The sequence below is a fragment of the Haliotis rubra genome, unplaced genomic scaffold (genome assembly GCF_003918875.1).
Source record: "Haliotis rubra isolate DU_JTF1 unplaced genomic scaffold, ASM391887v1 Scf35, whole genome shotgun sequence".
NCBI classification, from domain to species: domain Eukaryota; kingdom Metazoa; phylum Mollusca; class Gastropoda; order Lepetellida; family Haliotidae; genus Haliotis; species Haliotis rubra.
Genome location: NW_025767024.1, coordinates 3,334,030 through 3,358,309, shown reverse-complemented (window position 1 = coordinate 3,358,309; position 24,280 = coordinate 3,334,030). Strand labels below are relative to the sequence as shown.

At 41.6% G+C, this 24,280-nt stretch overlaps 1 protein-coding gene across 1 annotated transcript in view; it reads right to left on the bottom strand.

Annotated features, from left to right (window-relative positions):
• Positions 1–5,176: 5,176 nt before the first annotated feature.
• The window catches only part of LOC124284975, a 96,169-nt gene continuing 77,065 nt past the window's right edge, over positions 5,177–24,280 (bottom strand). Inside the window, 16 exon segments of the mRNA XM_046721104.1 lie at positions 5,177–5,419; positions 5,971–6,041; positions 7,006–7,129; positions 8,428–8,493; positions 8,826–8,908; positions 10,996–11,198; positions 11,739–11,819; positions 12,680–12,823; positions 13,564–13,736; positions 15,320–15,501; positions 16,731–16,961; positions 17,969–18,064; positions 18,221–18,306; positions 19,110–19,233; positions 22,950–23,154; positions 23,577–23,684. Of these exon segments, the coding sequence (XP_046577060.1) occupies positions 5,378–5,419; positions 5,971–6,041; positions 7,006–7,129; positions 8,428–8,493; positions 8,826–8,908; positions 10,996–11,198; positions 11,739–11,819; positions 12,680–12,823; positions 13,564–13,736; positions 15,320–15,501; positions 16,731–16,961; positions 17,969–18,064; positions 18,221–18,306; positions 19,110–19,233; positions 22,950–23,154; positions 23,577–23,684 (2,019 nt within the window). The 3' untranslated portion in view covers positions 5,177–5,377.

The window sequence follows — 24,280 nt, the reverse complement described above, 5'->3', positions numbered from 1 at the left end:
CGGATGATACCAGTGTATGAAATAAGGCCAAAATCCAGCCAGACATCAGGCAGCCATAACTTCAAAATGTTACCAGCCCAAATTGGATTTAACCAGACCAGACACCAAGATATGGTGAATTTACTCAGATGTATGGAATATCTAACACATTTACCACACCATCGGGCTGGCTAGCTGTAAATTTAGACCGTCCGTCAGAAACCTAGCCCGTCTCGAGCAGTCGGACGGGCCTTATTTCATACACTCATGATACTATAGTGTTTTTTGATAAGGGAGAGGGGAGGATAGTCTTTGTACAGGTGGGTGTGTAGGGTGGAGTTTGAGGTTAGGGTGAGAATATTGGGTTTGTTGGGAGGCATTGAATGGTGTGTCAAACTTTGAGTGTATCTTTTACAAAATTAAGAGGGTTGAGTGTATTGGTGTTCCGATTAATTGAAATAATCGAAGATTGGTTGCAGTGACCAAACGACCAAGCAATTGATAACATTTTCTCATAATCGAACATAAACGATTTTGGAACTACTGTTATAGTCTTTGAAATACTTGACAATGGAACATATCTTAGAAGTTGACAGGGCCTAAACACATGTTTATTCTTAGAAAACTCACTCCACTAACTGAAAAGTCATGACTGAATATTTCTCTAAGACTCCAGGAAGTTTATGTTCATGATATATTAGTCATCACTTTAAAGTAGCAAATTGCAACATGTTATACTTTTCTGCAGTAACAACCTGGATAGGAAAATCTGAAAAATTACGCTAACCAATTTTTTTTCGATGATTGTTCGTTGGTATTGAAGCGATCACCAATTGTGAGATTTCAACCAATTCCCAACACAAGTTGAGGGTATGTCATGAGCATGTAAGGTGTGTTGGGTGAGAGGTTTGAATGTGTGGGGTGAGAGTGTAGAGTATGGGGGGTTAGAGGGTAGGGTATTTGGGCTGGGGATGGCATTGTGGTGGGTGTCGGGAAAGAAGTGTGTGGGACAGCAAAGGAATGTCACAAAGATTTATTTTTGGCCAAATTAGTGAATAATAATTCTAGTGGTGTTCCTATACCTCTTTATGAGACTTCAGTCTTTGTTTGAATTCAGTTACAGCACACAATGTCCTCTTTCTAGTTTTGCTTAATATGCTTAACGTTGCTAAATTATGTCTCAAGATTGATGGAGGACCTGGCTTTACCTGAGAGATGATTGAACAGGTCGTCAACATCAACATTATGTATTGATTATTGAGAACATCTCCCCATCTGAACATTAGAGCGTCCGCCCGGAGAGCAGAAGGTCGCGGGTTTGATCCCCGACCGCGTCATACCAAAAGACGTTAAAATATGGTACTTGTTGGTCCCTGCCTGGCGCTTGGCATTATGGGTACAACAAGGACTGGTCGGCTCGGAGTCAGTATACTGTGTCTGAGTGGGGTATTCATGCTTCACTGCGGTATGGTATCTCAGTGAGCTAGCACTATAAAACCAACTGAAGTCTGGGCTAGTACAAGCAGCCGCACATACACATACACACGCATGCACGTCATCATATGAGCGAAATATTCTCTAGCAGGACGTTAAACCCAATTTCACCTCACCTCCCAATCTGAACACTAATCTACTGCACAGTTGCCTCCCTTTGTTTGAAGGGTTTGCTGATCACGGATTTGGACCTCAAATGATCTCTGTTGCTTCAGAACCACACTTTCACCAAATTTAATTTCTATGACCTGCACTTTTCTGCCAGTACTCAAAGGAATTAGGGATCAAATGATTCTTTCAAATTGTTGTAGTTATGAGACATGACCAAGTAAATGGAGTGATATATTGCGGAATAGGCAATGAAGGTTAATTAAAGTAGCATGGAGGAGTTGGTGGGAATTAACTTCTTTTAGGAAGTATATTCAGCACTTTGGCAGAAATATAAGATATATTTTTCATGACAGTGTTAAACTCAACACACCTATCTTGTGGACCTGTGAAGTAATTGAAGAATTAAACCGCCTTTGTTCAGAGAGATTATTATACTGGTATAATAGAGTAACTTTTTACTACAAACATAGGGTTAAAAGTCATGGAACAAACTCATGGCATATGGATGTATACTGTGTCTGGATGGCCTGACAATATTTCAAGTAAAACAAGACTGTAATTATGATGTAACACATTTATATTTGGGATTACACTTTCTCAGTAAAGCACAGATTCTATTACTTTTGTTGGGTTTAGTCCGATCGGGGATTCGAACCCACACCCTCAGAGTCAGGTCAGTGGAAGCTGTGGTGGGTTAGATTGTTGTGTGCAAGCGATTAGGTGCCTGACTCTGAGGGTGTGGGTTCGAATCCCACATGGGACTCCACCTAATAAAAAGTACTAGAATCTGCACTTTACTGAGAAAGTGTAATCCCAAATATAACGTGTTATATTTGACCACCTTCTAAATGGGGCGGTGGGGTAGCCTAATGGTTAACTCGTTCCCTCGTCACACCGAAGGCCCCTGTTCGATTCCCTACATGGGTATAATGTGTGAAGCCCATTTCTGGTGTCCCCCGCCGTGATGTTGCTGGAATATTGCTAAAAGCGGCGTAAAAACTAAACTCACTCACTCACTAACTCGACTTCTAAATGGCATTGTATATTCATGCAATTATGATGTTAGGTTTCTAAAGTTTCAGTCTCCGACTATGTACACCTGTCATGATCGTACCATGGATGTGAAGCTGTGCTTCAACAATACCATTCTAATTTTACCACCGATAACCCCTCTATACAGAAACAGCACATCATGGATTTTTAGTCATAACAAAAGTATCGTAAAGAAATTTGTGCAGTAAACTTCATAGGTAGCAACTGGATATATGTAGCAGTTTGGGCCCTTTGCTCTTTAACTGCATTGTATGTAAACTTAACAGAAATAACCCTGTGTAGATCCCAGTAAGATTTGATCTTCAGTAAGCCATGCTTGTCGTAAGAGGCGACTAACGAGATTGAGTGGTCAGGTTTGCAGACATCGTTGACACATCGTGTCCCAATTGCGTAGATTGATACTCATGTTGTTGATCACTGGATTGTCAGGCCCAGACTCAATTATTTACAAACTGTAGCTATATAGCTATATAGCTAGAATATTGCTGTGTAACTCTCTCATTTAACAGAAATAAGACCGAGCCAGACCACCAAATCCATTTAGGTTTGATCTCATACGATTTATGTGAGGGGTATGTTGTAACCATTCTAACCACCTCTTGGGTCTGTATTTTATAGTGAGAGGTGTCTGCTCTAACATTCATTCTTGTTATTTAAATCTCTGCTTCATCTGATGCTCCAATCTATAGAATTGGTTGGTTAGGTATCATTGTTGAATATATGAAATAAACTTGTTTTGTAATCTATTCGTTAATTTGTATTTCTTGCTTTACCCATAACCAGTCAACATTCAGTAAACTCAAAGAAGATATGTATCCAAGGCAGTGTTTGTATGGTTCAGAAGTTGTGGTGGCCTTTGCCAACTGCTGAAGATGATCAACCTTTAAACAAAATACTAAACACGTAACATTAAAAATAGAAATATTTAATACAAAAAATATTTACAGGAATATGTGGTATTAACATGATTGTCGTAAACAGGAGGTGAAAATACAATATTCATCATAGTTGTTTTAAGCAACTGTTGTCTTTTATTTGTTATAAATGTAAAGTTTATTTCACATGTAATGGTAAGCTTTTAATGAGTCTTATTGGATTCAAGCGTTCATGGTACATGTATTAAATACTATTATACATAATCTCTTGTTATCCTGAATAACTATTTGAAACTTTACCAGGCATGGTGTAAGTAGCTCTAAAATCTTTCTAATTCCCAAATGAATCCTTAAGTACTGCTGGGGGTCAGTGGGGTAGCCTAGTGGTTAAAGCGTTCACTCATAAGACCGAAATCCTGGTTTTGATTCCCCACATGGTGTCCTCCCATTTGTGAGAACTCCCAGTTGTGAGACACATTAATTAATGGTTCAGTGCACACAGGTGGTGCTTCCCCATCCCTACGATGAAAGTGGGAACAGCCCTGTTGCTGAAGAGTACCCGCAGGAGGCATAGTTCATTAATGAGTTAATTAACACAGAAGACATGGTTCGTTAAAGAGCATTTATTGTTTTCAACAGATACTGAAAAAGATTATCGTGAACTGGGGATATATATGCTCCTTGTTGAAGGCCTGCCATAATGGTGATCGGAAAGAGCAGTCAAAGGTTAATAAATACATTTGGATTAATTATAGTGACAACAGTTATTGCTAGATTTTTCAAACACGTAAATCTGAATAGGTAAATTAATTTCTCTTTCAAATGATCACGAAGTTACCTACACAAAGTGTTTATTTTTTAAAGCCGTTTATCTGAGTAGGTTAATTACTTTATCTTTTAGAGTTTTATGAAGTTACCTCCACAAGATTCAGTCAAATAGCTAATCCATAATTAGCTGGGGTTAATCCATTCTATCAGATAGGGGAGTAAGGTGTGTTTTCTTTGCTAATTACCTACTCCACTGTCTCACAACTGGGAGTCTCACAAATGGGAGTAGACCCCCCACATGGGTACAATGTGTGAGCTCATTAAATACTGCTGCAGTTCCACAGGCCTCACAAATAGAATGCCCAAGGAAAAAAATGGTTTTGAAAGTTTGAAATAAGCAAGAGTTACTGGATGTAGTTTGTTCAACACTCCAAGATCCCAAGACTTTGATAGTCTAATATATCTTTAAGCTTCCAATTATTAAGTTCACAAATTTACAATTTCTTATAAGTATACTTAAAAAAAGACTACTTGGATCAATTCTTACAAGTTGCCTGAAATATCACATGTTCATTTATGTTCTCATTGTTCTACAGTTTGGGCCAAGTTCAGTTATCATGAGACCACATCTTATCCTTGCTGATCTATCTTCAGTGTTAATTGTGATCTAATACCAAATGATTTTATCAAATGATGGGTTTTTTCTGGACATATACCCAATGTAGTGAGAGTGAATATGTTTCTACGCCGCTTTTAGCGATACTCCAGCAACATCACGATGGGGACATGCAAAATGGGCTTTACACATTGTACCCATGTAGGGTATCGAACCAGGGTCTTTGGCGTGACAAGTGAACGCTTTAACCAGTAGGCTACCCCATCGCCCCATTACCCATTATAATATAAAGCTGGGTCCCGTTCCTCAAAGCGATCGTAGCGCTACGACAGTCGTAAGTCTATGTTAAAGTATGGCAGTTACGATCACCTTGGCGTTACGATCGCTTTCAGGAACAGGGCACAAGATGTGACATTTCCCATTGAGCATGCACTGGCTTCACATGGATGAGATGAGAGCGATGCCAAGCAGTCTTCGATGTTCAGTTGAAGGTCAGATCAAACACTTTCTGGTCAGAAGTACTCTGGAATGACAAAGAATTACAGTTCATTATTTTCTGCCAGTACCCATAACATAAAGAAACAAGGCAGAACATGCATATTTCAATGTCTGAAAGTGTTGATGGGACATACTGCATAGTGCATTGTCATCGTGTACAGGTTTTGCAGAATGGATCTTTCAAATTTAAGCAAATTTTGATAAGTACATATGTATTTTCATACTTGGTGGCACAGCTTTCTCTGTAGCTCACCTAAATGTGTGAGTGAGTGAGTTTAGTTTTGCACCGCACTCAGCAATATACCAGCTATATGGGGGCGATCTGTAAATAATCGAGTCTGGATCATATAATCCAGTGATCAACAGCATGAGCATCGATCTACGGAATTGGGATACGATGACAGTGTCAACCAAGTCAGCGAGCATGACCACCTTATCCCGTTAGTCGCCCCTTAGGACAAGCATGGATTACTGAAGATCAATTCTAACCCAGATCTTCAGGGGTCCTAAATGTCAGAAACTACAAAAGTTAATTGAGCTATAAAACGGCATGTTTATAACTCTGGCATCACTTACAGGAACTATTCCTGGTTGTCCTACGATGACAGCATCCAGTCCTCGGTAGCCCTTGTCCTTGAGAACAGTTGCTGCAAACATGATGTAAATATACATTAATGAATGGTGAGATATACACTTCACAATGCAAAAGACGTTACATTAACTATATTCCTAAAAAGTCTGTTCTTTAACCTTTTTTGAGTGGTATACATTACAAAAAGTATCTGTGATCATATGCTTAACTATATGATTTTGATATCTGAAGATCAACATTCAAAACGTTTATTTATCTTTCTTTTTTTTAAATTAGAATGTAGCAGGTTTTAAGTGTTCCAAAATAGCCCATAGTAGCTTCTTTAGATTCATTTAAAATTGGAATGAAACTTTTTATGCACAAACACTACGGTCATATTTGTCATCGTATCCCAGTTGCGGAGATTGATGCTAATGCTGTTGATCACTGGATTGTCTGGTTCAGACTATTAACAGACCGCGGTCATATGGCTGGAATATTGCTCAGAACCCTGTAGAACAACAGACTTAAGTTTGTTTCGAAATCGGAGCCAGATCAACCAGCCCTCATATTTGTAATTGCTTGGCATTTAAGGTTCGAGTGGTTGCCACAACACTTTGACAGAAAAAGAGATTTCCAACTTCTTAAGGCTACCAAAAGAATGGATTGAGGGCCTTTCAATCAATAGTGAGTGAGTTTAGTTTTACGCTGCTTTTAGCAATATTCCAGCTATATCACGGCGGGGGGAAACCATAAATGGTTTCAATCAATAATGTTTAAAGGTCCGGACAGGGGTTATTTTTATGAACCAAATGATGGTTTTTTGGGGGGGGTTTTTGGTGTTTTTTTGGTGTTTTTTGTTTTTTTGTTGGGGTTGTCAACATTATAGTGAAGGGGATTATGTACATCTTTTATGAAAGTCTTTGGCTTTTGTGAAAACGGCAGTTCGAGAACCTTTAAAGCTGATCCTTAAACATTACAAAAATGACGGAAGTTGGACGCATGAAACGCTTTAAGTGGGTCTCCTGCCAGGTATGTACATGAACTGGTAGCTTCCTCCATGTTATAGTGGGCACCCAGCAGGTAGCGGAACGGCTCCTCGTGTATGTGTCTCGCTTCAGTGCTGGTAGTGAGTTCTTCCATCTGGAGGTTGTATATCCGAATCTGGGAACGGAATCATCGAATAAAATCACTGAATATGTCAATTCAGAATTATGTTCAGTTTAATATCAGGGGCTGTATCCCAGCTGTATGACCATCCTGAGATGTGACATTTTTATTAACTTTTTTTACTGTTACGGCTGATCCTAAATTGACATGAAATAATAATGGCCTTGATTGTTAGCGCTATGAGCATACCTAGTGTGGAGTTTGGCGCTATATAAATGGACACATTATGGACACATTATTAAATGAAAACTGTTAATCTGATAAGCACACAAGGGGCTTGTGAAGGACGATAGCTTGCAATAGGTTTAATTAAACACAATATACTAAGATTGCACTCATGGCAAATTATGTGGATAGCATTTGGAAAAACACATCTAGTTCAAAATGTTATCGTTTTTATGTGTTTGAACCTATCTACTGACCAGAATATATTCACACAAAGAATACATATTAATGTATGGGCGTAATAGCAGTACTATTTCCATCATAGTCTGCAAAAAAATGATTTCAGTGAAAATATTATTAAAAATTCATCAGTATTGGTAGGACAGCACAGATTCCCATGGAGGGAAGCATGATAGACCCATTATATGTCCACCTTAAGGTCGAGGTTTTAGTGGCACAGAGAAGAATCTCTAATATGAAACATACATTGTTATGTATCAGATGAGGTGAAATTGGGTTTTACGTCGTGCTTGAGAATATTTCGCTCAATATGACGACGTACATGCGTGTGTATGTGTATGTGCGGCTGCTTGCACTAGCCCAGACTTAAGCTGGTTTTATAGTGCTAGCCCACGGATATACCATACCGCAGTGAAGCATGAATACCCCACTCAGACACATTATACTGACTCCGAGCCGACCAATCCTTGTTGTACCCATTAATGCCGAGCGCCAGGCAGGGACCAACAAGTACCATATTTTAACGTCTTTTGGTATGACGCGGTCGGGGATCGAATCCGCGACCTTCCGCTCTCCGGGCGGACGCTCTAACCACTACACCACGGAGGCGGTCTTTATGTATCAGAGGGGCAGTAGGGTAGCCTAGTGGTTAAGGCGTTTACTCGTCACGTCTAGGACCCAGGATCGATTCCCCATATGGGCACAATGTGTGAAGCCCATTTCTGATGTCCCCCGCTGTGATATTGCTGGAATATTGCTAAAAGCGGCGTAAAACTAAACTCACTCACTCACTTTAATGTATCAAAGAAGGAGCCCCGAGCTGCCGATATGTCTGTCAAATAAGCCTTGAAACTGTTCCTTTTGTTTACTATACTTTGAGTACCTACCTCATCAATCTCCCCCTTCAGATAGGTAGAGCCATCATAACCAATGTACAGGGTCGTATTCCCATCCTGGTAAGAGAGAGAGTTATTGACAAGTGTTTCATGCATATAAACAGCCAAAATACATAAGATTATACCAATGACGAATTAAACATAGAGGATATTTGTCTTTTCTTGTACAATAGACGTTTCACTCACTCACTCTGACGATAGGAAACCTATTTGAAACCTATTTTAAAATCCACTCTGTCACTGGGATTATTCTTCAGATAAACTAAAACTAGTTCTGGTGATGTTAAATGTTAAAATGTTCATTTTATCTTTTGAGATAAATATGATATTCCATATATGTTTTATTTATTAATAGTGGTGAAGTCTGTTATGATATTCATGGTACTCACCCACACAAGCCCTGGTTCCACTGATGTGAGTTGGGCATCTGTGGTAGTTTTGGGTCCATTCACGATCAGATCCAGCTCCCTCACTGAAACACATAGAAGTTGTTGTGGTTGGTTGACTGACATCTACATCATTGATATAACACATTGATAAACACATTGTTAAAAGTCTAGTTTTACGTGATGCAGATCCTGCCATCAGTCCCTCACGATCTCTTCCTCACTCAGTCATTCTTTCACACACTTATTCACTCACTCGCACACTTCTTCACTCACTCACTCACACTCCTTCACTCGCACTTATTCACTCACTCACTCCTTCACTCACAAAGATTCTCCTTCACTCAGTCACTCACACTCCTTCACACACTCACACTCCATCACTCGCTTACTCCTTCACTCACAAAGATTCTCCTTCACTCACTCACTCACACTTCTTCACTCACTCACTCCTTCACTCACTCATACACTCCTTCACTCACTCATACACTCCTTCAATCACAAAGATTCTCCTTCACTCAGTCACTCACACTCCTTCACTCGCACACTTCTTCACTCACTCACTCACACTCCTTCACTCACTCACTCACACTCCTTCACTCGCACACTTCACTCACTCACTCCTTCACTCACTCACCCTCCTTCACTTACTCATACACTCCTTCACTCACAAAGATTCTCCTTCACTCAGTCACTCACACTTCTTCACTCACTCACTCACTGCACACTTCTTCACTCACTCACTCACACTCCTTCACTCGCACACTTCTTCACTCTCACTCCTTCACTCACTCACACTCCTTCACTCGCACACTTCTTCACTCACTCACTCCCTCCTTAACTCACTCACACCCTCCTTCACTCACTCATACACTCCTTCACTCACAAAGATTCTCCTTCACTCACTCACTCCTTCACTCGCACACTTCTTCACTCACTCACACTCCTTCACTCGCACACTTCTTCACTCGCACACTCACACTCCTTCACTCGCACACTTCTTCACTCACTCACTCCCTCACTCACAAAGAATCACATTCACTCAGTCACACTTCTTCACTCACTCACACTCCTTCACTCGCACACTTCTTCACTCACTCACTCACGCTCCTTCACTCACACTCCTTCACTCGCACGCTTCTTCACTCTCACTCTTTCACTCACAAAGATTCTCCTTCACTCAGTCACTCACACTCCTCCACTCGCACGCTTCTTCACTCACTCACTCCTTCACTCGCACACTTCTTCACTCACAAAGAATCACATTCACTCAGTCACACTGATTTATTCACTCCTTCACTCGCACACTTCTTCACTCACTCACTCCTTCACTCACTCACACTCCTTCACTCGCACACTTATTCACTCACTCACTCCTTCACTCACTCACACTCCTTCACTCGCACACTTCTTCACTCACTCACTCCTTCACTCACATAGATTCTCCACTCACACTGATTTACTCACTCCTTCACTCACTCACTCCTTCACTCACTCACACTCCTTCACTCGCACACTTCTTCACTCGCACACTTCTTCACTCACTCACTCCTTCACTCACTCTCACTACTCACACTCCTTCACTCACTCACTCACTCCTTCACTCACTCACGCTCCTTCACTCACTCCTTCACTCACAAAGAATCACATTCACTCAGTCACACCGATTCACTCACTCTCTTTCACTCACTCTCTTCTTCACTCACTCCCTCAGTCACTCCACTCCCCCAGTCACTCCCTCACACACTTCTTCATTCACTCACTCAACGCTCTGGAACTCACACATTCCACCCCTCACACATTCCCTCACTCAGTCACACAGTCATATACTCCCTCCCTCACCCATACACCCCATCAAACCCTCACTCTGATCTTCGACCCGTGAAGATCCGGGGTAGAATAGGTCTTCATCAACCCATGTGCTTGCCATAAAAGGCGACTATGCTTGTCGTAAGAGGCGACTAACGGGATCGGATGGTCAGGCTCGCTGACTTGGTTGACACATATCATCGGTTCCCAATTGCGCAGATCGATGCTCATGCTGTTGATCACTGGATTGAAAGGTCCAGACTCGATTATTTACAGACCGCCGCCATACAGCTGGGATATTGCTGAGTGTGGCGTAAAACTAAACTCACTCACTCACTCACTCTGATCTTCAGAATGAACCTACACTGAGCATTGTACTTGAGGGCGACATGGGTCCAGGTGTCCGCGGGGATGGTGGTGGCGCCAGTGATGACGGTGTCCATCACTTGACCCCGCAGGACATTGGCCTTCACATACAGGCACAACAGGCTGTTGTTGGTACACAGGATCGGATGTTTGGTGGCGTCGTAGCCCGCCGGCAGCTTGATCAGCGCCTCGATCGTGAAACTAGGAAACAAAACACTTGTTCTGCTGAATCAGCTTGTTCATGGAAAGAGATGTTATGTTCGGTGACGTGGCGTACTGAGGATGTCATCGCATCCTGGCATTCATCATAATACCAGTCACTGGATTGTCCTGTCAGTTGGTTGGCTTGTTGTTTAACGCCGCACTCAGCAATAGTCCACCTATATGGCGGCGGTTAGAATTGGTCTTCAACCCATGCTTGTTGTAAGAGGCGACTAAAGAGATTGGGGTGGTCAGGTTCGCTGACTTGGTGACATATTGTCAGTTGTCCCAATTGCGCAGATCGATGCTCATGATTTCCATCACTGGATTGTCTGGTCCAGACTTGCTTATTTACAGACCGCCGTCTTATAGCTGGAAAATTGCTGACTGCGGTGTTAAACAACATACAAACAAGCCATGTCGGTCAGCTATCAGCTAAAACATAGCGTTTGGATTCTTTGCATTAGGCTTTGCACTCAATAGAACATACTATAGGGGATAAGTATTGTTCATGCTGGTTTTCAAGTACGGTTCCCTCACCTCCTCTCCATTCCCAGGTCCTCGAGACGACCCACTTGGACGTAGTCATCCACCCCATCCAGGGACAACGCATAGTTCATTCTGAAGACATGACATGGCATCAAAGTGACCTCAAAGCGTAAGTGTTGATATATATACTCATTACAAAATACAAACAGCAATGGAAACGGATTTGGATTTTTAAAACAACAAATGCGTATCCATTTTCCACGTTAAAAATCAATGAAAATCTTACCTGGTCTTTTCCACAAAGGTCGCACGTGTAATAAAGACGCCATGGCAACATGAAGCATTTTGACTAAATACAAAGGTTTTACTTATAACAGCTTAAACAAATGAAAAGAAGTGTTTGCCACTGGTATGGCAATGTCCCCCGCCGCTAAAGAATGGAATATCTATATTTACTACTTTTTATTTTTGGGTCACTTACAAAATGCCTGAAATGACTGGTGTCTGCATAATCACCCAATGTAGGCTGTCACCAAATTTGAAGACATTGGGAACAACAGTTCATGAGATGTCGCGTTAACATGAGTTTGAAAAGTGGTCAAAGTGTTGTGGTGACCTTGAAAATCAGGTCAAGGTCACCCTAATCGACTGGTGTCTGTGTAATCTACCAATGTAGGCTGTCACTAAATTTGAAGATATTGGATACAACAGTGCATGAGATATCACATTAACAAGAGTTTGATAAGTGTTCAAAGTGTCATGGTGACTTTGAAGATAAGGTCATGGTCACCCAAATCGACTGGTGTCTGTGTAATCCCCCAAAGTAGGCTGTCACCTAGTTTGAAGACATTGGGTACAACAGTTCAAGACATATCGCGTTAACAAGAATCGGGACTGACGGACGGACGCCGCTGAATACATAGTTCCCCGTTCCGCGTTGCGGCGGGGGACAATTATTCTTAATAACATTCAATAAGCGTTAAACAACCCACCTATTCTTACACTGATATTCCAGTTTCGACCAGATCGGGGCTTTCTGGTCAAACACAAACACACCGAGTCTGCCGCCGAGGATGGTGGCGTCATAGACAGGGCCGGAGTCGACCACGACATTGTCCTCCTGCTTGATCTCAACACTGCAACATGGCGGTCGGAACACGTGAAGAGGCAAAATAACCAAAGGAGGCCACAAACTGAAGTCGACTGTACAAATCTTTGCTGCTTTAAGACATACACATATGTCATTAACTGCTTTAAAAACACAATATTTTACTGAAAACTTGAGTCACTGCTTTAAGATATGCGCTGTATCTTTCTATTTTTTTATTTATTTATATTTTTTGCCTATTCAAAGAAATGAAACAGGCTTCTGTCATCTGTCAAGGCATTGAAACAGATTGTTAAGTTCCATCCTGGTACAACTTTTTCATTCACGTCCTTAAGAAGTACAGTGTTTTGGTTAACTGCTTTGAGAGACACAATATTTTCATTGACTTCTTCAAAACATACAATATTGCCATTCTCTGCTCATCCTCGATAATCCCCAGGGTATACGTCACTATAGTGAGAGTTATCGTAACGTATACCCTGGAGATTATCGAGGATGTTCTCTGCTTTGAGGCGGAATAATCACTTCATCATTTTTGGAATTTTAGTGCTTTGTGGCTTAATTTATATTAATTTACCGTCTCAAGAGACAGTTTCCATTCTTTGTTTCAATACATACAACTTTTGAATTTATGACTTCATTTCTTTAAGACATCCGATGTTTTTATTCTTAGGGGATCTTAGGCGCGATTGAATGTTCTATTTCAAAATAGCACTTAATTTTAACTAAGAATATCGTTATATCAGTGTATGTATATATCATCTGTACCTGATTAATCCTATAGATGGCCGGTGTACTATGTGCCATCTGTAGGCCATGTTGCAGTCCCATCCGCGGAGAGCAGGGTCGTGCCAGATGACGCGTGTGGCATCACTAACGTCATCGCCGTGGTACAGGGCGTTAGCCAATGTTAGCCCGACGTCAAAGCCAGCATCCACCAACTACAAGATAAACCAAACAACAACTACAACCTATTGTATATCTGTAGTTCGTATTCTTTGTGAAAGCAGTTACCTTACAACACTTCCGTAATATATTTCAGAGCGCCAGTGTCTTTAAGGATACACGTTGTTTGTTTGTTTGTGACGGCGCTGTTTATTCAAGACGGCGCTGTTTATTCAAGACGGCGCTGTTTATTCAAGACGGCGCTGTTTATTCAAGACGATGCTGTTTATTCAAGACGGCGCTGTTTATTCAAGACGGACGGCGCTGTTTATTCAAGACGGACGCTGTTTCTTCAAGACGGACGGCGCTGTTTATTCAAGACGGACGGCACTGTTTATTCAAGACGGCGCTTTTTATTCAAGACGGCGCTGTTTATTCAAGACGGCACTGTTTCTTCAAGACGGCGGCAAGACGGCGCTGTTTATTCAAGACGGCGCTGTTTATTCAAGACGGCGCTGTTTATTCAAGACAAGACGGCGCTGTTTATTCGAGACAAGACGGCGCTGTTTATTCAAGACGGCGCTGTTTATTCGAGACAAGACGGCGCTGTTTATTCAATACGGCACTGTTTATTCAAGACGGCACTGTTTATTCAAGACGGCGTTTATTCAAGACGGCGCTGTTTATTCAAGACGGCACTGTTTATTCAAGACGGCGCTGTTTATTCAAGACGGCACTGTTTATTCAAGACGGCACTGTTTACTCAAGACGGCACTGTTTATTCAAGACGGCGCTGTTTACTCAAGACGGCGCTCTTCCAGCTTTTGTCATGGATTGTTAAGAGTAGAATCATGACCAGACAAATCAGTGGTAGATATTGTAAACAACACTCCACGGCGATGGGGTACGATCCTAAATACGTAGATCGATACTATGTGAATCACTGGATTATATGGTCAAGATTCGTTTTATAACTGAAGTATTTCGACGTTAGACAGCAAAACAAAACAAAAACATGTGTTTCAATATGTTTCAATCTGAATCATATACGATATATCCAGTTTAATGTCATTGATATATCCCCATGAAGCCTGAACTCAAATACCTCATGTAGAACAATCGGAAGTTAAATTTCAGACTTGCGTTAGAAACCAGTGTTCATTATGGTGATATATCATTATGGTGATATATCATTATGGGGATATATCATTATGGTGATACATCACTATGGTGATACATCAGTAACACGTTAAAACATAAATAGTTACCACAGATACCGCACCTCAGTATCAAACGATGTCATTAAATGATTAATATCAAATATTATTAATATCAAATGATTCAGAATAAAACACTGTAACAGTTTCTCATTCATTTGATCAATATATGCGTCCGTAAAAACAACAAACGTCATCCGATTGTGTCGCATCTATCCATCTTTCATTCCCACACATACTGCGAACATGTCAGCAAAATAATAGAAGTGATGCATTGTAATGTCGAATAATGCAATTATAGGAGGATGCAGGTACGACATGATATCATTTGCTTTTTATCTGTGTTGCAGTGAGATAAAATGTAATCGTGAAATTCTCTAGTTCCCCGAAATCCTCCCCCTACTGGAAGCATAATGTCCTACCCTTATCTGCAGTCCCTTCATACCGCCGTTATAGTCAAAGTTCTTAAAGTTTTGTCTCCAGGTGATGAGGTAGAACTTGCGGGCTGACTGGAAGCCGAAAATGAAGCCGATGAAGCCCTCACAGACGTCGTCCTCCAGAAACGTCGTGCCGTAAAAGTCCATGTGATCTAGTGCTTGGGGGCCTGTGGATATTCAAACTGACTCAAATTTTCACATGACAGTAATGTTTTACAAGAAACTGATGAAGGCGGATTTTCTACAACTTGGCTAGAGGTTAAACATAGTTTATTAATCTAAATCCAGAAATGCATGATTCACTTCAGATCACATTCTTCGAGTGAGTGATTGAGTCTAGTTTTACGCCGCTTTTAGCAATATTCCTGCGGGGGACACCAGGAATGGGCTCCACTCATTGTACCCATGTGGGAAAGGAACCAGGGTCTTCGGCATGACGGGCGAACGCTTTTACCACCAGGCTAGAACATCGCCCAACACTCTTCTAAACAGAATAATATATTTAGAAAGCTTAAGCTGCATTTTACCTGAACTAACATCCGTTAAATGAAGTGTGTTGGGCCTTCTATCTGAAGCGGTATTTTGTAAAAAGACCCGACTATCATGAGTATATATCTTAATGTCAACCTTTGGTGTACGCAGTTGTAAAGACATAATCTTGTTGTCAACATGACACGGAAAAGGGCACGTATCTGGTTATTATCTCTGGGTGGATTGTCACAGCGCCGTCATATAGCAGGAATATTGCTGATTGCTGTGTTAAACCAAAAATAAACAACCTCTGTGACGATATTAAAAATATGATCAGTTCCGCACAAATCGTATCTTGGATTTGTTTAGCGGTAGATAAACTACGACCCGAGTTTAATGAAATTGAAAACTGAATTGCATAGTCTTGGAAAGACTGTCTTCCCGGAAACAGTTGGAACAGGCTCTGGGACAGTGTTGTATAGTATGCAGAGTCGACTGTTTCTGGGATATAAACATTTTCATGCCGGCTACGTATAATGAATTGTCCCACCATACACACCGCACCCTTATACTACCCAAATATACTCAGATACCCGTGTAGATCCGGGTTACGATTGGTCTTCAGTAACCATGCTTGTCGTAAGAGGTGACTAACGGGATCAGGTAGTCAGGCTCCCTGAATTGGTTGAACATGTCACCGTAACCCAATTGCGTAGATCGATGTTCATGCTGTTGATCACTGTCCAGACTCGATTATTTAAAGGCTGCCGCCATATAGCTGGAATATTGTTGAGTGCGGCGTTAAACAACAACCAAACGAAACAATTTGTCCGAAAATGGTAAAACCCTGAACGAGACCAAGGCCAGGTTCAGTTCTGGTTTCATCGACCAACTTACAAGGTATCCCAACACCAACTTGTCTCACCTATCAGAGCAATAGGTCTCCGTGTTGTGGCCTCCTGTCTGACTTCTCTCCCTTGATCTAACACTCTCCAGTCAGGGAGGGCTTCAGTTGACCAGCCTGGGTAAAACTCCACAGTCGTGTAGCCCATGAAGGAGGTGAAGTTGATGAACTTGTTCTCCACGCAGTTGTCCACTCTGTCCATCGTCCCGTCTTGGTCCATGTCGTTCTCACAATCATCTCCACGGTGGTTACCTGCAGAACATCGTGGCAACACGGGTAACGTTTGAGCTTCTACCGCCCATGATTCTTAAGAATACAAACGGGATCGGGTGGAGTGAGTGAGTGAGTTAGTTCTACACCGCTTTAGCAATATTCCAGCAACATCACGGCGGGGGACACCAGAAATGGGCTTCACATATTGTACCCATGTGGGGAATCGAACCCGGGTCTTCGGCGTGACGAGGGAAGGATTTAACCACTGTCGTGTGTGTGTGTGTGTGTGTGTGTGTGACTGAACCACATCACTTAACTATTGAATCATGCCTCTATCATAGTGATGCATGTTTGCCCTCAGAGGAAAACCAAAGTGATGAAGGTTGGGGCTCGTAACCCTTTGGCGAATGTGCTTGTACTTGCCCAGATTTAAGCTGGTTTAATAGTGCTGGCTCACTGAGATACCACGCCGCAGTTAAGCTTGAATACCCCACTCAGACACATCATACCAGTCCTTGTTGTACCCATTAATGCCGAGCACAGGGCAGCGAATAAATAACAAGTACCATATTTTAACGTCTTTTGGTATGACGCGGGCGGCCGGGGATCGAACCCGCAACCTTCCGCTCTCCGGGCGGACGCTCTAACCACTACACCACGAAGGCGGTTCGTCATAACTGAACAGAATGTTTGAGCCTACGGTTTGCGCATCCTGACAGCTAAGGGAAGGCAACTGTCCTTCCCTTGACCACCGGCTACCAAACCAAGTACTAGTATCCTTGTCAATCCAAGACCTTTCCGAAATGGCTACTACGACATAACTATCTAAGGCGACGTCACAGAAGGTTCACCAAAAACGAGATCCATCCTGATACATTTTCCAAAACTGTCGACATTATACCTTCTCTGCCAGGTATCGAGGTATACGTTTAATCTTCGCATCACTTTGAACTTTCTACCCACATGAATCTGACACGTCGGGATATATCAGGTGTATACCAGCGTTAACCCCCATTTTCGATGCAAGGCTAATACACATAACTTACCATCCACATCGTCCTGATTTGTGTTGGGAACGTACATGCAGTTGTCTACAGAGTCAGCAATGCCGTCGTTGTCAGAGTCATCATCACAGTAGTCACCTGCAACAATGAACGTCCACAAAATTTTGAGGTCCCATTCAAGATTGAATGTCGGACATGACATACATATTACACTATGGACTAATCTCCATTTTCTCGGACGTCTCAGATATTCTTACGTTAGAGTGCGACAATCAAACACCAAACATAACAAACCTGTCCCATCCCCATCTGTATCCCTCTGTTCGGAGTTGGCGATGTCAGGGCAGTTGTCCACGTTGTCCTGAATTGAGTCTCCATCCCTAGCAACACGAAATTGCATTATTAAACAGGATGTAATTACAGCATCGGTAGATGCTTTCAACAACTCTGTGTCATTCAAGGAGCGGTGGGGTAGCCGAGTGGTTAAAGCGTTCGCTCGTCACGTCGAAGATCTGGGTTCGATTCCCCACATGGGTACAATGTGTGAAGCCCGCCCGCCGTGATATTGCTGGAATATTGCTAAAAGCAGCGTAAAACTAAACTCACTCACTCACTATGACCCTCAAGAAAAGGTTTCATGACACACAGTACTGTACAATATTAGTTGACATTTCACCAAGGCTGTACACCAATGGGATCTGGGTTACCATGGTCCCAAGAAACCTAATATGGTAGCAAGAGGTGGGCTTTCACATCCCGTAGGGATGGTCGATGTCATCATGGCGGCCAAGTCGTTGCGGCTTGCCCATAATATCAATCACTACAGTTTCTTTCCATTTTATTTATTTACAGGCCTCCTCAAAATATGAGTGAGTTTCAATATAACAATTTGTCGCCTGTACCGTCTTCTTGTCGGAGTCTTGAAACGGGGTTGGCCTCTTTGGTACGTATTGGTGGCTGAGAAAGTTGAAATGTAACGTTGGATCGGCATTATTTCATGACAGAATTATTGGTTACTACGGAGTGAAAATTATTTCAATAATTATTTTACATTCCACAACAATACATTGTACCAGTATATCTATATGCGATTGCTAAAAAACATACCCCTGTCTTAATTCTCGCTGCGAATTGCTGCAAAGTTGCTGATACGGCGTTAAGCAATACTCACTCACTCACTCACCTGTCTCCATTTTCACATGCATCACCGATCCCATTCTGGTTCACATCCTCTTGTCCGGTGTTTGCCACTGTCGGGCAGTTGTCACAGTCGTCCCCCTTGCTGTCTCCGTCAGGGTCGGCCTGACCTGGAACGTGTTTGAATAAGAAGAAACCGTTAAAGGTCACATAAACCCTAGGGGGTACAAATACATAAATCACTAACTGGCATCGTTATAAATGAAACCCCGTCATTAAAACTACTCATTTCGACCTTTAATTGACTTAAATCGACCTTTTTGACAACAGTGCACAATTCTCACCCGCGAACGAAATTTCAACCAATCAGAGCGGCGCGCCTCTGTGACGTCATATGAGGAATAGCTTTGAGAGCCGATGCAGAATTCATCTACATTTTAGGGGGTAAATTATCGTGTTTACAGGCTTGTATAAACCTGAAATCGTGACAATTGTTGTGGAAAATGAAAGCTATATGTTCTCACAATCTACTGTCATTTAATTTTGTCTCCTGCTTTGCCTAGTTTCCGAGTTACAACTTGTTTTCATAGACGATTCTGTCAAAATCGATTGGTGTCGTTAGGCCCTATTTGTATAATGACTGATCCAAATTGATCCCATTTCTGTGTTGTTTTACCTCGATATTTAATCATGTCATGTAAAAATCTGTTTGTATTCTCAAAACAGTGTCGGCCCATAAGTTTTCACATGCAATACAGCAATTAATACTCCCTCGTTGTAACCCGTGTTAGGTGGTATAAACCTACACATGTTATTTGTCATCATTCACTTGATGGTCAGTTAATGAATTTATAACAGGTATAATTAGTGGTAACACCACTTAGATTACCCGACAAAGGTTCCCATTTGGCATTTCTTGTGTCTGGAGTAAATATTCAACATTATAAACATCGATCAAAGGATTAACCGATAACACGCTGATTGATTAATTACTTTTATCTTACACAGCGGAATTGTCAAAAGGTAGTGTTTATGTATGTAGATTTACTAATCTATACTGAATACACTCTGTCGTGTCGGTGTCTGCGTAAAAACAACGTCCTTCTTTCAAAGGATTAACCGGCAATACATTGATTGATTGCCCATTATTGGCTAACTAAATTACTGTTTTTAAAGAAAGGCGGACATTATGCAATAAGTTGCCAGATGTGCTATCTTGGGTGACCAATGAGACTATACACCAATACCTGAAAAGATTTATCACTTTTTCGTATATTAAACTGTTAAAAGACACATAATTTGGAACAGTTTTGTGGATATTGATGGATAAATTCCTCGAACAAGGTAATGGCCTGATATTGTTCCTATAACTTTAATCTGTTTTAATTTTAATATTTGCATTTTGTTTTTATTCATTTGTCGTAGCATTCAACAGAATCATTGTTTTCTCCGTGAAGTGTAATGAGACAGACAACATGCACTAGGGTGTGTGTGCGAATTATGATTCACATTGGCAAACTATAAAATGTCTAGATATTACAGTTCTGTTATAAATTCACTATAAGTATCAGCAGATCGTCTGCTTTTTATTTAGTTTCAAAATGCATACAAGTTTGATAATAAACTAATGAGGATTATAAGACCAAATATAAAGACGCACATTGACTAGTATCTACATACTGGTGAGTGGACATTAACCATTGGAATGTAGCAAGAAATTTATCGCGCAGTATTGTCACTTCGACCCCCACCTCGCTTCCGTGGAAGAAATCGTTATGTTATAAGTTGTGTCATGCAAAATCCGTTTGGTTATGATTCCAATACATATTTAACAACGAGTAGAAAGTAGTCTTGATTTTCTAACTTCATGTAAACAAACTATAATCTCCTTAATTCTAACAGATTTTTTTATTTTTAAAAATGGCGGCGCCCTGTCGGGAACATCCGCCAGTCTGAGGATAAATGCTATTTAGGTTTGTTTTTCACCGAGTTACAAAATCAAAACTACTTTCTACTGGTAGTAAAATATGTATTTTATTGATGGCCAATAGGATTTTGCATGACATAGCGTATAACATGACAATTTCTCTCCTGGCAGCGAGGTGGGTGTCAATATAATACTACTTACAGTATTATTGTTACTTCGACCACAACCTCACTTCCGAGGAAGAAATCGTTATGTTACAAGTTGTGTCATAGAAAATCTTTATGGTCATCAATCATATGCATATTTTACTACAACTAGTAAGTAGTTTTGATTCTTTAACTTCCGTGAAGCGATCTGAACACAAGTAGGATATCTTTTCAGGCTTCCACAACGCTCGCTTCGCACTCACAAACATAACCCATTTCGCACGAACTGCGGGGTCCTGTGGAAATCTGTGCATGGGGACACCATCGCCCGACCCCTAGGAGCAATTGACGACAAAGCAACGATTCGGCATGTCGTCGTTGATGTCGAGAAATCATCAAAATGATGAGCGTGCTACACATTTTCTATACAACTAACTGAAAATCGTTCCTCATATGACGTCACTGCAGTGCTCTGGCGACAGAGTTACGTAACCTGTCTGTGGTTTCGTTGGCGGGCGAGAGGGAAGCAGGCGACTTTTTGGCCACTTTTAATCGCTCGGTATTAATTAACCACAAGTTTTTAAAGAATAAATTTGGTGTTCCGCATAAGACTAACCACAAATCTTTCATATGTAATGGTTAAAAGAGTAACAAAAAACAAAGTTTAGTGGTTCTTTAAGCATTATCCAGCAATATCACCATTCGTAACTATTCTCCTCTTTCCGTAACCTGCCGGAATGACACGAGTAGTTACGAATGCAATATCACGACACATTCGTGACCAACTTGTGCTGTTCCGGGACGCGTCTTCTTGCTGGTCCCGGAAAGAGGTGATCTCGAGTTGTGACGAATGCATCACGTCGAAGGCACGCATGGGACATGATTCATGTGAGGTGTGGCGTAGTGGATACAGCGCGAAGGTCGATTGCTCGAACCTGAGCCGCGTCATGCGAACAGACGTTTGAAAATGACACCTATTGTAACTCCTCCTGGTGTTTGGCATCAAAGAATGCACCCCCCATGAAGACCCGCGTTAGAATTGGTTTTCAGCAACCCATGTTTGTCGTAAGAGGCGACTAATGGGATCACGTGGTGAGACACGTCATCGTATCCCGTTTGCGTAGACCGATGCTGTTGATCACTGCATTGTCTGGTCTACGCTCGATTATTGACTGATTATTGTGCACTTTTGACTCGCGATATATTTCGATTTATATACTTTTGAGAACATTGACGCCACAGACTTTATGTATACAAGGGTGATGGGGTAGCCTTGTGGTTAAAGCGTTCGCTCGTCACGTCGAAGACCCGGGTTCGATTCCCCACATGGGTACAATGTGTGAAGCCCATTTCTGGTGTCCCCCGCCGAGGTTTTGCTGGAATATTGCTAAAAGCGGCGTAAAACCAAACTCACTCCATTATGTAGACAATATTTTACTGTATAGTTGAATCTGTTCATAGGCATGATACACCTGCAAGGAACCGAGGAACCGTCACCGCCAACAGACAAACAATTACATTCGTTTTAAAACTGAAAAAAAATATGTTTACGCTTTTCTTCGAACACCTGGTGTCACTGAATTTCAGTGGTCAGTTCATATATTTTTCAAAGCTATGTTGCTTTTCACGCCCAAAGGAATCTGTTTGGGAATGCTACTGATTATCCGATGGCGCTTTGTCCACGTCACTAGACGGAGAATCTTAGCGTCCAGTGTTAAAGTTCTTTTTGTGATTTGTTTCTGATCATCATGTAAACGTTACAAGAGACAAATAGTTAAACATTCCTCACAAGTTGTCGTTCGCTTAAACTCACCTGGGTTAGCGACATAGGGGCAGTTGTCAATGGCGTCAGATAGGCCATCGCCGTCAGAGTCCGCTTGACAGACGTCGCCCTGACCGTCTCCATCGGCGTCGGCCTGGTCAGCGTTCATGTTGTTAGGGCAGTTGTCACATGCATCACCGATGCCGTCTCCGTCAACGTCCTCTTGTTTGTTGTTGAACACCATCGGGCAGTTGTCCTGGTAAAAAGGTGGAGTTGCGGAATATATGTTGTTACCCTTCACCAATAATCCAAATACATCACCGAGACCATTAAATAATCGGATTCGGGCCAAGCCTATATGTGACCGAAATCGTGAGTGAGGATACGCGACGCTGAACAGAGTGACACCCAATCACCAAAACAACCAAATCGGACCACCCAGTCCTCTTTGGCCGGTAGTTCTTACGATCAGCTGACGTTTCCAGTATTTTTCACAATATTTGCATTTTTTTAGACATAATATTTATTCAGTCGATGTTTAAAACATGCTAACATGAACATACATAAAAAAGGCAGCAAACAAACATTTCTTACACAATTTCCTTACAACACATTCATTTCAGAATATTTCCAGAATATCGATTGGTTGCCCCTGTGCTGTAGTTCTATACTACTCACCGCAAGATCGAAGACGGTGTCGTTGTCGTCATCATCGTCGCAGGAGTCCCCCCTCGTGTCCCCATCATTGTCCTCCTGCCCGCTGTTTGGGATGTCTGGGCAGTTGTCCTGCAGATCAAGCGGATGTAGGTTTGGGTTTTTTAGTTATATGCAATGTAAGCATTAACATTAGCAAAACATGGTCACATAACACAGTGGCTACGGCAACCGTGACCGGATTTTTAGTTTTATGCAATATAAGTATGCACTAAGTTTAATTAGCAAAACATGGTCACATAACACAGTGGCTACGGTAACCCCGACCGGATTTTTTAGTTTTACCCAGTAAGGCTGCACCGTGACCGGATTTTTAGTTTTATGCAATATAAGTATGCACTAAGTTTAATTAGCAAAACATGGTCACATAACACAGTGGCTACGGTAACCCCGACCGGATTTTTAGTTTTATGCAATATAAGTATGCACTAACATTAGCAAAACATGGTCACATAACACAGTGGCTACGGTAACCGTGACCGGATTTTTAGTTTTATGCAATATAAGTATGCACTAAGTTTAATTAGCAAAACATGGTCACATAACACAGTGGCTACGGTAACCCCGACCGGATTTTTAGTTTTATGCAATATAAGCATGCACTAACTATGGTCACATAACACAGTGGCTACGGTAAGACCGGATTTTTAGTTATATGCAATAAACAT